The 14025-nt window shown below is 40.0% G+C and overlaps 1 protein-coding gene across 2 annotated transcripts; it reads right to left on the reverse strand.

Moving 5' to 3' along the window:
* Positions 1–5811: 5811 nt before the first annotated feature.
* LOC118221527 (actin-related protein 10-like) lies at positions 5812–12379 on the reverse strand. 2 transcript variants are annotated; one of them, XM_035406674.1, is made up of 13 exons: positions 12203–12379; positions 11713–11785; positions 11524–11606; positions 11186–11294; positions 10868–10975; positions 10355–10422; positions 9880–9959; positions 9391–9426; positions 9003–9082; positions 8710–8783; positions 8136–8217; positions 6980–7181; positions 5812–6381 (listed from the first exon to the last, which is right to left on the reverse strand). In XM_035406674.1, the coding sequence occupies exons 1-13, from the start codon at positions 12277–12279 to the stop codon at positions 6200–6202; spliced, it is 1254 nt and encodes a 417-aa protein (XP_035262565.1). In that variant the 5' UTR covers positions 12280–12379; the 3' UTR covers positions 5812–6199. The 2 variants fall into 2 exon arrangements, with proteins under 2 accessions (XP_035262565.1, XP_035262555.1); XM_035406664.1 differs by having other exon boundaries at positions 9003–9094.
* Between the last annotated feature and the right edge of the window lie 1646 nt (positions 12380–14025).

Consider the following 14025-nt stretch of genomic DNA (forward strand, 5'->3'; position numbering starts at 1 on the left):
TATTGCTCCATAGCCATGATCCAAGATTACTTCACTTGTATGATACGTAAATGATAAGAATAACAGCCAAAAATGTGTTTTAAAGTTTTTATGTAAATAATAGATATTGTACATTTTATTTCCATTAGTACTAGCTTAAATTAATGCAATGTATGAGTTTGTATGACGAGCAGTGCATGATCATACACACATGGCCTGCAACTGACATGACTTAATCTCTTATAGAAATGACCTGACAAGGCACTTTCGCAACTGCAGCACCGTTGTGCTTTATGCATCCTCTGGGCTTCCACTGAGTCTTGCAGAACCATGCCAAAAAATGAATACATCATTTTTCTCTGAACTTCAGCCACAAGACAGACTTAATATGCCAAAACTTTCCCTGCCACACCACCCACCTGCTTAGATATAGGGGGGATGTTACAGTATTAGGAGCCTATTTGATTAAGATATTGCATCTTCAACGGTAATGTCCACCACAGACAAAGATCAGGCTACCATGCTAATCAAACAGCAATGAAAGGACAGCATATGATTCGATTCTCAGTGGAGTTTGATTTACTTTCAGTATGTTCTGCTTAAAGTGCACTTTAATAATGGCAAGGATTTGTGAAGGGGTCTGAGGTGGAATTACAAATGTATCCAAGCAGGCTCTCAAGCTGAAACGGAATGGCGAAACCCAGGCAGTTATTTCATGCTATTCTAAAAACAAAGGGCATTACTGCAATTAGGTGCTAATCACCGCAGTACAGGAAATGGGATTTTTTACCTCAGAGATTACCCAATTACTCTTGAAAGAAAACATATCTCCGTTTATTGGAATAAGGTAATTAAACAAATTCAAAGCTCTTATTTCAAAAGAAATTAGATCAAGTGCCCGTGCACTGCATTTATTACCAACCTGCTGTACTACAGAAGTTCAGAGCCTATAACATTTGAACTACTTCCAGCTTTCTTGCTTGGAGAAAACAGACAAACTCCTCACTTTTTTATATGTTGATTATGTTCACATTTTTTATGTAAGTGTTTTTATTTATTTATTTATTTATTTAAAAAAAAACCTCAGAAATAAGGTAAATCTATACAGCTCCATGTTTTACAGTGTACCTTAAATGAAAGTATTCCACATATTCAGATAAGAGATCATAGCTATCATCAAATCTCCAAAAGATCTGAAAATAATCATCTGTATTTATCAAAACATTTAAAGCTCATTGCAAATTTGAACTGGAACTATAAGTTATCTGTTTTGTACCCTGATTTTCACTGTGGGTCTCGTGCCTTCCTGCCTGTTCTTTCCATTGGGGTCTATGCTCTGATACTGGAGACTTGGGCTAAGAATGTCTCTCCGGATTAGAGTGTAAACAGTGAACACTGGCTGAATTCACTCACACCAGGCCTTTTCACTTGTACTGCCATGGCAACCCCCTGGAAATGGGGATCAGTGCTCTATCTCAAACCAAAATACCATTTGGCAGGTTGAAGCAGACGACTTCCTTGACTCAAGTGCCTTTCCCGCACCTAGTGGCGTTTTGTTAATGTCTGGTGCTCCAGTGGTACTTGAAGGGAGGCCATTGTGCTAGGCTTAGTGTTAGAAATAATTGAGAGGATAAGTGAACTTAAACTAACTTGAGATCCCTAATCCTGTGTCTGTAGACGAAGAGAAGAAATGTTCATCACACAAACCAGAAAGGGTCATCCGCAAAATAATGCTTTGGTAGCTGTTGTGCCAAATGTTTACATTCAATTCCAAGCCATACTATTGTTGTTTTTTAAATAACTGTAGTTAGGCGTTGTCAGGCAGCTCATGCTGCTGAAGCACTGTATGGCATGTGACACACCCCATTGCTTGGTATCAAATCCTACCCTTGCCAGTGATGTGGCTGGCAGCCTATGGGCTGGCACATAATTTGAGCAGCTTTGTCCAGGGATGGAGGGTATCTGATAGTAGCATTGTTGTAGTCTTGTTGCATAAGTGCAACCCCTCTGATAAACTGGGTCTTTATAGTCTGCCTGCATCAGTGCATATAAACTGCCATCCTCCTAACTGTGTAGCTGGTTAAAGGCACAGTCAAAAGAAGTGGAGGCTAGTACCATTGTATCCTTCCGAACCAGAGTATTTGGAAGGGCAGGCTTGTCTCCAAATATACAACTGAAATATATAAATCCAAACTGTACCTGTGCGCAACAAAATCAGTGCCATACTAGCACCTCACAGCCAACATGTCACTGCAAAATTATAAATGTGTATAAATGAGTGCTCCCTCACCAGCAAAATACTTTGTTCTATAGCCACAAGATACAGTATGAAGTAAATGGCCTCCTGCATATCTTACTACTGATTTTCTTGGTACAAAACATGGTAACACAGCTGCTTCAAGGACTATATATTCAGGGATCAGGTATAGATATTTTGTGCAGGAAAATTAACCTGCCTAAGTGTATAATCATTCTAGTGCCCCCCTGTGTTCACATTGCGTATCACCCCTGTCAGACTTTGAAACGAACGATCTTCCATTTCAACCACTTATCTGAAAAGCATAAATAAAGAGCACATCTTCAATATTCACAATTTAAAATGAATAAACATTGTATTGCAGTGCACTGAAAAGCATTTTACCAAATCAAGAACAATAGCGTGAATGGGACTGCTTGAATGGGAAAGTTATGAACCAGCCCGAGAGAACCATGAGACCGAACACCTGCAACACAGTGATCAGAAACAACACATCACTGAGTCACATCTCCAGGGCCTTTTACTCGCACCGCTTCCGGGATTATTCAACAGCGTGATTTAGTACATGCAGCAGACTGGGGAGGAATGCCTGCAGGGATATACATAACTCATCTGAGCTTACTGGGGATGGGAGTCGGCCTCGTCCCCAGGAAGGTGCCGCACGAGGATGATGTTAACTAAGTAAGTATGTGTTTGTTCACCGTTGTTATAGTTATCTGGCCAGACAAATCAAAAGAAGGCCCAAAATCATCGCTCTTCAGGGGCTATCCCAGTGTCAAGCATCCGAAAGGGCAGAGAGGTTTTTTTTTTTTTTTTTTTTTTACCAAGAACTGAAGTTGCTCTTTTTCTTGGACTTAACAACAGTTTGCAGAAGACAATTCTTTGTAGCAAGATGAGAACCATGATTCCCAGTAGAATATACATCAAAACAAAGCTTGTGCCTGAATAAAGTACAGGGTGTGTTGGGACTAAGGGGAAATATTCACAATATTCACTGCTCTTGAACATTTGGATATGGGCTGCCTATTGTTCTCATGATGAAGCAATGTATAATTACACCCACTAAATAATTTAAGGCGCAAGCTGCTGTGGAGCAAGCGGAGATACCGCACAGGAAGTATATTATTTTGGCTCTGGATCATTAACTGCCTTTATTATTTTGCTGTTTTGGTAAACTGCAAAAGCCTGATGAATGGTCACTTTGTTCTGATGGAGGAGGGAAATGCTTCAGACTCACCATATTACTATTTTAATCCCTACAAGCCACACATTCCTGACAGCAATCAAAAAGCTGAACAGATAACGATCAAAATCAGAAAGGAATTAAAAGTAAACTGCACTCAGTAATATGGACTTTATATGATGAATCTAATGTTTACAGAGGACGTTAGTACAGTATTTTCTGCCCTGCAGGTCAAATGTGAAGTGCAGTTAGTTAATGGATAGCCAAATTAATGTTTGAGAAATAACTTGTATTTTGAATATTTATCAGGAAAAAACAGTCATATTCATACATACAGTAATGTTACAAGCGTGTGCATGTGTGTGAATTCTGAGTGAATGGTGTGTGCCCTATAATAGATTGGAAGCCTGTCCAGGGTGTATTCCTGCCTCTCGCCTAATGCACGCTAGGATAGGCTCCAGCACCTCCCACGACCCTGCCCAGGATAAGCGGGTATAGATAATGGATGGATGGATGGAGTAATGTTACATTCAGAAAAAAAAGTAATAAAAAAGACATACAAATTCAACTTCTTTCGGCTTAGGGCAAGAACTGCAGCCAGTCAACTTGCTGTGACCTAGGTAATAATGTGGCTATGAATCTGTGCTCGGGATATTTAACATTATGATCTTTGACCACAGTGTACCGTAATTTGGATGACACTCGATGGTTTCATCAGTAAAACTATTTAGTATCTGTTTTGATTAATCATATTTTAAAGAGATTAGACGGTACGCGCAAGTGATATAATGGAATTTGTTACTGTGGGTTAGGGCAGTGACATGAACTGCATTGAATGACTGTCTTCTTTCAGTACTGGGGTTACATTATTGGACATTCTGCCCAAGACAGGCTTGGTAAATGATCTCTTGAAGGAGACCAATATTCAACTTGGGAAACGAACATCTGCATCTGCAGCAATATTAAAGTAATACACTGTGTTACAGTATCACTGAAAACTAAGTGATTGTTTGTTAATGCTTGTTGATGCTTAAGGGTGAGCCTATTTTCAGACTGTTTGATTTATCTTACATATTTCATGACAAGCACACCCCCACAACACAGAATGTTGGGGGAAGGTTCCAGTAAGTGTTCTGTTATTCTGTTGTACACTTCTTGGGTGTGATTCATTTTTCATGTGTTCAGCCATGTTTTTATATGGTGCCAAACTAAAAATGAGTGTTTTGGGAGAACATTTGTACTGTTGCCCAACAGTAAGCACTTCCCCGAACTGGACACTCCTTGCTAATCCTCAAAGCTTACCAGGGAAGAGTTTGTGTAACATGTGGATGAAAGTCTAGAAAATCGAAAGGTGTTAGACTATGTATGTTATTTAATAATACGTGCTGTTCAATATTTTTTGATGGTACTATTTCAAATAGTTTGTTTATGGTCAGGTAATTGTGCCATAATAAATACACCCTAAAGCTTTCCCTAATTGTAGTGGAGGGATTCTTAAAGAAAAATGCTATGGATTTGGCAGCAGCTCAAAGGAGGTCAGTAATGTTAATACTTCCCTGATGGGTAAATGAGATTTTATAGCCAACCCACGCGTAAGCTACAGTATATATGATCCAGCAAAGGAACCCTTGGCTGTAATTTGTGAAATCAAACAAAAGGCAAGTTTACCGTTTGCCTGACATCCATAACTTTTCAGTTCCAGCTTTAGGAGACCCTGGGCCCATTTTTCCTCCCAGACTGTTTCAGACATTACAGTAAAATCGCTTAGCAGACAGGCTCAAGCCAGTGATTTGACATCCAACTTCAGACGCCGTATAGACAAGCTGAGATGCATGCCAAGAACATTGTATCCAATGTAGACAAAACACTAGATGGATGAAACACTGGTCTGGTTACACGCACCATAGACCGTATAATGTAGGTTACACCAACAATGAAGGGTCTCACATAAGAAATGCTTAACATCTGTAAATGCTGTATAGGAATACTTCAACACTAATGCCAACTGCCATAGCCAGGCATTTGATTTGGTAAGACATTGGCAAACATTTGGCACTGGCAGGTTTCATTTTCTGAGGTTCTGCAAAACGAAGTTCGAAGTTTTAAATAGCAGAAAACATTTTAAAATATACTTTATTTTGGGAGGTTTGTAAGTCCCTAAATTTGACATGATTGCAGCACATTAACTCATATGATCCAGTTAGCATTCAAAACTGAATCTAAAAGACAAGGAGAATTTAAAAAAAAAAAAATTAGACATTAATCATTTTCACAAATGTCAAATGCATGCCTTTTTGTCTTTCATGAGCTGTTCATCAACTATAAATCATAAAATTACACTAAAATTTGCAATATTTGTTTGCAAATACCTGATAACACCAAAACATAAATCGCCATTCAGTCATTTATTTTTTTCTTTTTCATATGAATTTCATCCATCTCATGAAATCATTTTTTAAAAACATGGCTCAAAATCATTTAAAAAGGTTGCAGTATCTGGGTAGTTTCAGTGAGCTAACAGACTCCCCTAATACTTTCCCCTAAGGGTTTTTGCACAGCACTGTAAGATGCAAACTCCCCTAACTGCTCAAAAACATTCCGTCAATTCCGTTAACTGCAGCATTTAGAATTTCAGAATTACAACTGGCTCTAAACTAATACTGACTACAGGTCAGTATGAGTTTAAAAGTGAGGTAAAGAGTGTAGAGTTGAGAGCAACCCATAGCCGTTAGCCTGGGAGGCACAGTCAATACTTTGGTAGGAGTGGATGAGGGCGCACTTCACTTCTCTGAGGAGAAGGCTCTCTTCATGAGTGGAGGTGGGGTCTTCCTGGTGCCGTACTCAGCCCCTGCGTGAGAGGAACCCAGGCGACACCAGTCTGGAATACGGCCGGTCTTCTTGTAGAGGTCTCTGGACACAGACCGGCTGCCGAGGATGTCCTGCAGGCCCCCAAATATGGCACCTGCAGGGGAGGAGGCAGAGCACATATCCCACAGTGCAGCATGAGCAGGGAGCAGGATGAAAGATACAAACGTCAAACGGCCCACATCTCGAATCACACCAGGCGCAAATAAAAAATAAATATCTTTAAAACGTAAGAGAAAGGGGGTCTTGTGAAATTCTAAAAATACACGTCTAGCCAGTCATGTATTTCGGCAGATTTCACACTTTGAAAATTTATGTGGTTGCTATATTTAAAATGTATGAAAATAACAACAGGGCAAAAACGACAATCCTATTCATGTTCTCAGAAGTTCGAAAATACTATGGTGTCATATTGAGTGATGAAACAAGGAATTGGATCCCACACAGGACACAGCTAAACTACCCAAAACTCTAGTTCTACCAAAAGTTACAAAGTGGACTAATATGGACAGAGAGAATAAACAAAAGAAGTTTTCATTCGGAGTGAGAAGACAAAGTATTTCATTCTGCAGCAGACACTACAGAATCAGATTACCTGGATTTCGATTGATATTTACTACATTTATAAAGGCAGGCATAAATAGGCATTTAACGTTCCAAAGACTGTAGTGGGAGACTGGGTGCCAGTTGCTTACCCCCCAGCCAGGCTGTGCAGTTGGGCTTGGCAGGTGGGTTGTGCAGGCGGAAGGTTCTGGAAGCCAGGACCTGCTGGTAGCGTGGCTTCTCCGCCAGGAACCTGATCTCCGCCAGCAGCCTGTGCAGGAACCCAGGGAGCATGGCCGTCCCCCCGACAACCACCAGGTTCTCCGAGAGGGCCTTGCGGGTGTCAATCGGGCACTGGGAGACATTACATTTCCTTACATAAATGCTTCTCCTTGTCGCATCTAATTGCTTCGCAGATATTGTTTTTCATTACTGTAGGCATTGAAGAAAAGTAATTTCCTGAAATAAGCCCCAATTCCAATTTCAAAGCCACAAACATAAGCTCTTCCCTGCCGCCCATAATTTGTTGCATAATTTGTTTCCATTAACAAATGTCACACACGTACACACAAATGACAAAAAAAGGACTAGCAAACATTCCAGTGTTTCTGTGCTGGGCACCCATAAGTAATTATTATTTCTGTTAAATCACAAAATTATTATATGTACACATGACTTAATTGGGATTGGGAGCAGGTGGCATTTATATTTCAGCTACGTACGGTATTGTATATCAAGCTGACCGCTAGAGATACGTGTACTACTTAGATTATGTACTACCTGTCAAGTGGGAAATTTTAGCATGTTAATATTATTCATGACGGAAATATTACATCTCCCCACAACGTCCCAGTGGATCCTGCTACTGAGGCTGCACAGATCAACACTACAGAACATCAGTTCAGATCTTCTCATCATTCTTCCATTTCTCAGGAGCAAATCTAATTACCACTAATTACCTAGTAGAGATTTGGACTTGAGGTCATCTAGTGGGAACACATTTTAATTTGTGTCAAATTGTATGTCAGTGTTATCCCCAATCTGGTCCAATTTCACTTCCTAATCATTCTTTCATATGCTTGTCTTTTTTGACAAACTGAGCACTTCATGAATACAAATATAACCGGTATCCAACGTTCACTTCATATGTATAGCACCAGTATATTTACCAGTAAAGCCCATGTGGACATAGCAGACGTAGACTTTTTTCATGATAATGAGGCATATGCAAAATTTTTGATATGCTACTGAATCAACAGATTTCTTTAATTGTAGCACATTTAAATAATAACACATAAGATCTCTCACCTTGAGCAAAGCATCCAGTACTAACGTAGCCACAGACTTCTCTTCATTATCCTGTTCAAACAGTATCTCCATAACAGAGTCCCTTCAAATGAAACCAGAGTCATTGTAACACAGCATATTTTTGGCTTGATGTTCAAATATGCTAATATTGCAAGACATTCAAAGTGTCAGCCATTAAAACTTCTGGTGCACAGGTGCAAGATACATATATTTCATTGGGAGCATCAACAAAAATGTCCACCAAACAGAAGGGAACTAAACAAATGACCAGAGGCAAATCGTGATCCATGTCAAAATTTCAATTTAGAAAATGTCAAATCCAAAAGATGTTAAAAAAAAACTGGCTACAAATGCATCCAAATACATGCCTGAGACTCCCTGAATCTAACGAACACTGCACCAACGTGACAAGCACTACAAACATAACTGGACATTTCAAACTGGGAGACAGGTAAAAAAAAAAAAATCTTTTTTTTTAAAACCCAGAACAAACTGTGGCACAAACCACCATGGCAGGCAGTGGAAACCTCAGGCAAACCACAGAGAAGCTTGCACCAGCACAGAGAGGCGCTACCTGATTGATCCCTTGATGTGTACAATCTTTTCTCCATCCACTGGGTAATCCACATCTGGGGGTGGAGCTGGACGCTACAGGAAAAGGCAAAAGGTTATTAGCTTTACCTTGCCGAATGACAACCTTGTAATATTAACACAGTAGTAACACATCAGTGGAGTACTTGTATATACTTTAATATATTAGCATGGCGAGCTTTTAGCAAATGACTGCTGGGCCAGTTAGAGTGTAGACATTCAAATTAAAATTCCACATCAGCATGAGAGGCATTAACGTCACGTGACTCAGCTCACCTCTGCTGTGCTGTGCAGGTTGAACTTAGCCTTCTGGAGCTTTAGTCCCCTCTGGAGGTCACTGACAAAACAGGTCCTGACTAAAAAGAGAACTATACTGCCCTCATTGGCAACTCAAATGCATAACTCTTAAATATTCACTATAAAGGCATTTAGGATTCTTACAAGCAAAGGCACTTCTTCCCATTCTTATCTATTTTCAGTAGAGCAGACTCCATTATTTCCTGGTTACTTGCCACAAAGGAGCACAGACAAGGTACTCCAGAATGGACATTAATACCTTACTGCTGTAATGGCAATCATTTAATCACACAGTCCTTATGGAAAGCCACTTCATGCAGTCTAGATCCATTAAAAGCCTCGTTCTGATTCACCTTAGTCAGCCTACCTTTGATATCTTCTACAACTTCCTCAGGAATGGAACCTGAGAAACACATACAGGCAAATTCTACAAGGAAACCTTGTTTGATATGATGTTTAACAGATGCTTGTGATCTCTGTACATGTTTTACAATCAAGGCAAACTTATATTAATTTTTATTTAGTGAGAACTAAAACTGACACTTTTGATGGGGGGTGGGGGGTGGAAATGCTTCAATGTCATTGATATAAATGCGTTATCTCTTTAAACTACAAAAGTACTTCAACCCATGTAAAAGTACCTCCCATACACATACAGTAATAAGGAGAAAATGCAATTCTGCTTAGTTTATCTTAGAAAACAAAATTTCCATTTAACATTTTCAAAGTGATTCATATTTTTTCATATGCAATCACAGAGCAAAGGATATGTTCACCTCACAATAGCATTTAAGCTGTTACATTTTCAAAGGTTGGTCCAAGGGCTATGAGAGCAGGTAGCACCATGTGGACTCACCAATGACAGCTGGTAGGCTCTGTCCAGAGTTACAATCTGTGTCCACTGTGCACTGTTCCATAAGCAGCCCTTCCAACTCCCTGCATGCAGACACAACCATTCAGGGAAATTAAGCACATAACCAGCACAGACTGTGCTGACTGACCATTGCATTAAGTGTTCATATATTATCTTGGAAATTGCTCTTACCCAGAACAGTGTGTATCAATAGGCTCCGTGAAAAAACAGGACAGAGTAAGTACTAAACAGACAACTCATCTGTTCCACAGTAAAAAAAAAAAAAAAAAAACTGTGTGAAGCCATATAAGGCACTGCCATAATAAACATAAGATGTACACACAGAAAGGGGTATTACATCTGTCATACAGTGCATTCATAATCAAAACTGGCTGCGGTGGGTACAGCGAGAATGTATTTACTCAAGGCGATAAGAGAGGACAGAGGAGCTAGCAGTAGGCGGCGAACTGACACTCACTTATGAATGGCCCTTCCTCCCAGTGGCAGGGCCTCCCAGGCTGACAGAATGGGGATGCCTTCATACACCTGCTTACTGTCAAGGAGAAGCGGTGTTTGACTTGAGCTGCAAAACAGTCTGCCTCCATTTCCCACATCGATCATCGAGTTTAAGGCCTTGCAGAACACTGCACAATTGATTTATAGAGCAGTGGCCCACAGGGAGGCCGATTTCTAGTACTTAACCATTTTTAAACATTTTCTTCGGTTTCATTTCTTTGGTTTGCTGCACTCGTAAAGTACCAAGCACACAGTCACCCCCCTAATCTATAAGACCTAACTGCTTCATCAGCATCTGGATTTTGACCACCCCAGCAGGCTGATGTACATGTAATACTGATGACTCCTTGTTATGCTCCTTCTCTTGTCTCCATGCTGCATTTGCCCCTATGACTGCCATGCCTCTGAATCACTATTCCCAGTCATACTAAGGCTGACAGCACTACAGTGGGACTGAGCAATGAAACAAGGATACAGGCAGCACCAGGGTCTCTGTATACCCACAATCCACCACAAGGGCAGAGTTGATGCCCAGAGTCAGGACTGACATGAGATGGCTGGGGGCAAAGAGCACAGATGGTACCTGGGAGGGATAAGGAAGGGTTAGACAACCACTACACAGAACTGTTACTGTAACTGTTCTCAACAGCCTTTTGATGCCACCTAACAACATTCTGAACAGCCTTTATTGGGGTTCAGTGCGAAAATGAACAATGGAAAAAGCAAGCCAAAACAAGCATCTGAGCACAATAAGTACATATTTGTTTTGTTAGCCAGCCGCTGACCAAATCACCTCGAAGTGCATGAAGAAGACTTTGGCGAGGGTATCTCTGAAGAGCGAAGGGCACAGAACCGACTCAATGATCACCACACGCCGATCCCGTGGATTCACCAGCAAGTGCCTACACAGAAGAAGAGGTGCAGCATGAATGCATTACATAAAAATGCAAAGCAGCATATAGCATCAAAAAAATACATTTACATCACTTCAATTCACAATTCAATTTGGCACAGAGCTTTGTATCTGGCTGATACAATTACAGTAATGCAGAGCTAGATTGGTTTGGGTGAGAATCTAAGAAATAACTTGATGACGCTGACTGGTTGAGGCTGCAATGTGATGGCTCTCACCTGAAGTACAGCATATGAATGAAGTCCTTGAGGATGGAGTAGAGCTCCTCTGAGTTGATGTTGTGCTGGAACACTTTTATGGGCTAAGGTTCAGAAAGCAGATTCAGAGAAGTCAGTCAGAAACCCGGGATATTTCCCATTAGCCTCACTGCTTCAGAGAGCAAATCAAAGTTCAGCAAACACACTGACCTGTTGGAGATCCGGCGTCTGGACCTCACTGGGGATGATACACCTGGGACCTGTCTCACCTGCAAAGCCACACCTGCGCAGACCAAACCATCCCGACAGACATTTGAACACTTGATGACCTGCCTATCACTTTGTAGGACACGAACATCAATGAGGACACTCAGACACTCTTATCTAAAGAAAGTCAGTTTAAAATGTCAGCAAGTTAATATGTAATGGGTTTCTGTTTTTAGCTTACATTAGCTGGCTGTATATTTTTATTCAATAATCTGAAGCGTAAACATTTGCACATTAAAATAGCGTAATTTTTTAAAAAGTGGAAACGTTAGTGACGTTAGTTAGTCATGGTGACGTTAAACTAGAAAGTGATCCAAATGCTGATCTGGGTCCATTAGGGCTAACTACTGAAGTACTATGTACTGGTTAGCTAACAAGCAAGCTCTGGCTTCACGTCAGCTACCGTTAATCAGCTTTGAACACCGAAACTCACTTTGTATATGCTGCACCAATATCAATGACAACCGCTGTTTTTTCCCCACCACTCCCCAGACCTTCAAAAAGTGGCATGTTTAATGTGATTGTTAAATTGCTGCTTAAAATGACTGAAGTGCTAATAACAAAACTTCAACAAGTCCCCTGACATTACAAAGTCACTCTGCTTAGTTCCAAGCAGTAAAGCGGGGTCCTTGTACAATGACAACATTAGCCATTGACCGCGACAAACTGAAAAAAGGCCTAAACAGATTCTACACAACGTATAAAGTTCTAATGCCTTCACAAATGTATGTTGTATTAATGTCTTTAAAATATATAACATTTGTTACGCACTTTTTCAATTTCAGGCAATATCATAGCCAGCTATAAAAACTGCAGGCTGTTTTCGCTGGGGTATAGAATATGACGCCATGTTGCTGGGCAAGCCACAGGTGGCAAATGATACCTGCCGCACCACTGCAATGCTTAGAAATATCTTCTGTTTTTGTTGTCTCGGGGGGAAAATCGGTTTACATTTTTTTTTTTTAATTGAACGCGTAATATGTATTAAACATGACTGAATGGCGTGACAATCATCTTGGCTAAATGCGTGACTGTGATTGGCTAGCTAAGTACACAAATGAAGGAGGCTGTATAAACGAATTTGTAGAGTAAATTCCATTTATGAGATAAAGGCTCGGTGTTCACGTTGGTTAAATGCTGACATAATCCTAGTGTTGTATTCACCCTGGAATTGTGCAAGAGCATACGTTTCTCAAATATGCTCACTAAGCACCACAGGTATAATGTTAGTTGGCTATGGCACTGACAGTGTAAAACTTGTAGACTAATAAAGTATGAAGGAAAATGCTGAAGCATGTTTCTGAAACTTTATGAGTCAGCTGCCTGTAGTTTATTTTAATGCCAAATAGCTGTGGTTCTTATGGGATTATAGAGAAGGTGCAGCACCAGCATTGCAGTCACATTTCTTGTTGGAAATCAGTAGTGCTCTTTCTGAAAGATTATCATCTTAAAATAGCACTTTACCACATTTGGAGAGGTCCATGTATATGTTTTGGGGGCTGAGTTTAAAACCAGGAGGTTGCAGGATTAAATCTCAAATTGTATTATTGGAGCAGCACAGGATCTTAATAGTTTTAATAAATAGGAAATTTACCATTTAATCCTTTGGTAGCTGCTTTTAGTTAAAACAATTTACAAAAGTGCATTTCACTCGGCAAACATTACTAGAGATAATGAATGTTAGTAATAACAGTGCTGTACTCAATCTGCATGCCTCAAGATTTATTAAACAAGAAGGAGATGGTTGATTTGTTTAGTTGTTTTTTAATAGTCTTTGTTAGTGTGAAATCTTTTTCATAAACAATAAAAACAGTTCACATAATGTATCAAAACTCAGAAATAAACTTACAAACCATTAAAGCTTAATTTAAGGTATACCTTTATGTTGTTTTGTCACACAAGTGTGGCCATGTCGCAAGTCTAATAATATGCAGCAAAAAGAAACAGGATAATCACTGTAATAGAATAGTAAAACATAAGCACACACATAAAACTTCGCTCAAGCCAGTCAGGCCAATTACCGATACGGCAAGCCCTCAGAAGCTATCGAAACCACAACCAAAACCTAATCTGTTCCCTGACTATTTGTGTTGGCCATTAAAGGTAATAAACTGCAAATCACAGACCAAATATGATAATGGAACATTTCCATGTCAGCTAGAAGGCTGCACCTTGGTTTTGATTTTTTCTTTTTAAACAAATTTATTTTATGGCTTTCATTCAAAGGATGTCTATTGCACATCTTCAGGACAATAC

This window comes from Anguilla anguilla, chromosome 1 (genome assembly GCF_013347855.1).
Source record: "Anguilla anguilla isolate fAngAng1 chromosome 1, fAngAng1.pri, whole genome shotgun sequence".
NCBI lineage: Eukaryota > Metazoa > Chordata > Actinopteri > Anguilliformes > Anguillidae > Anguilla > Anguilla anguilla.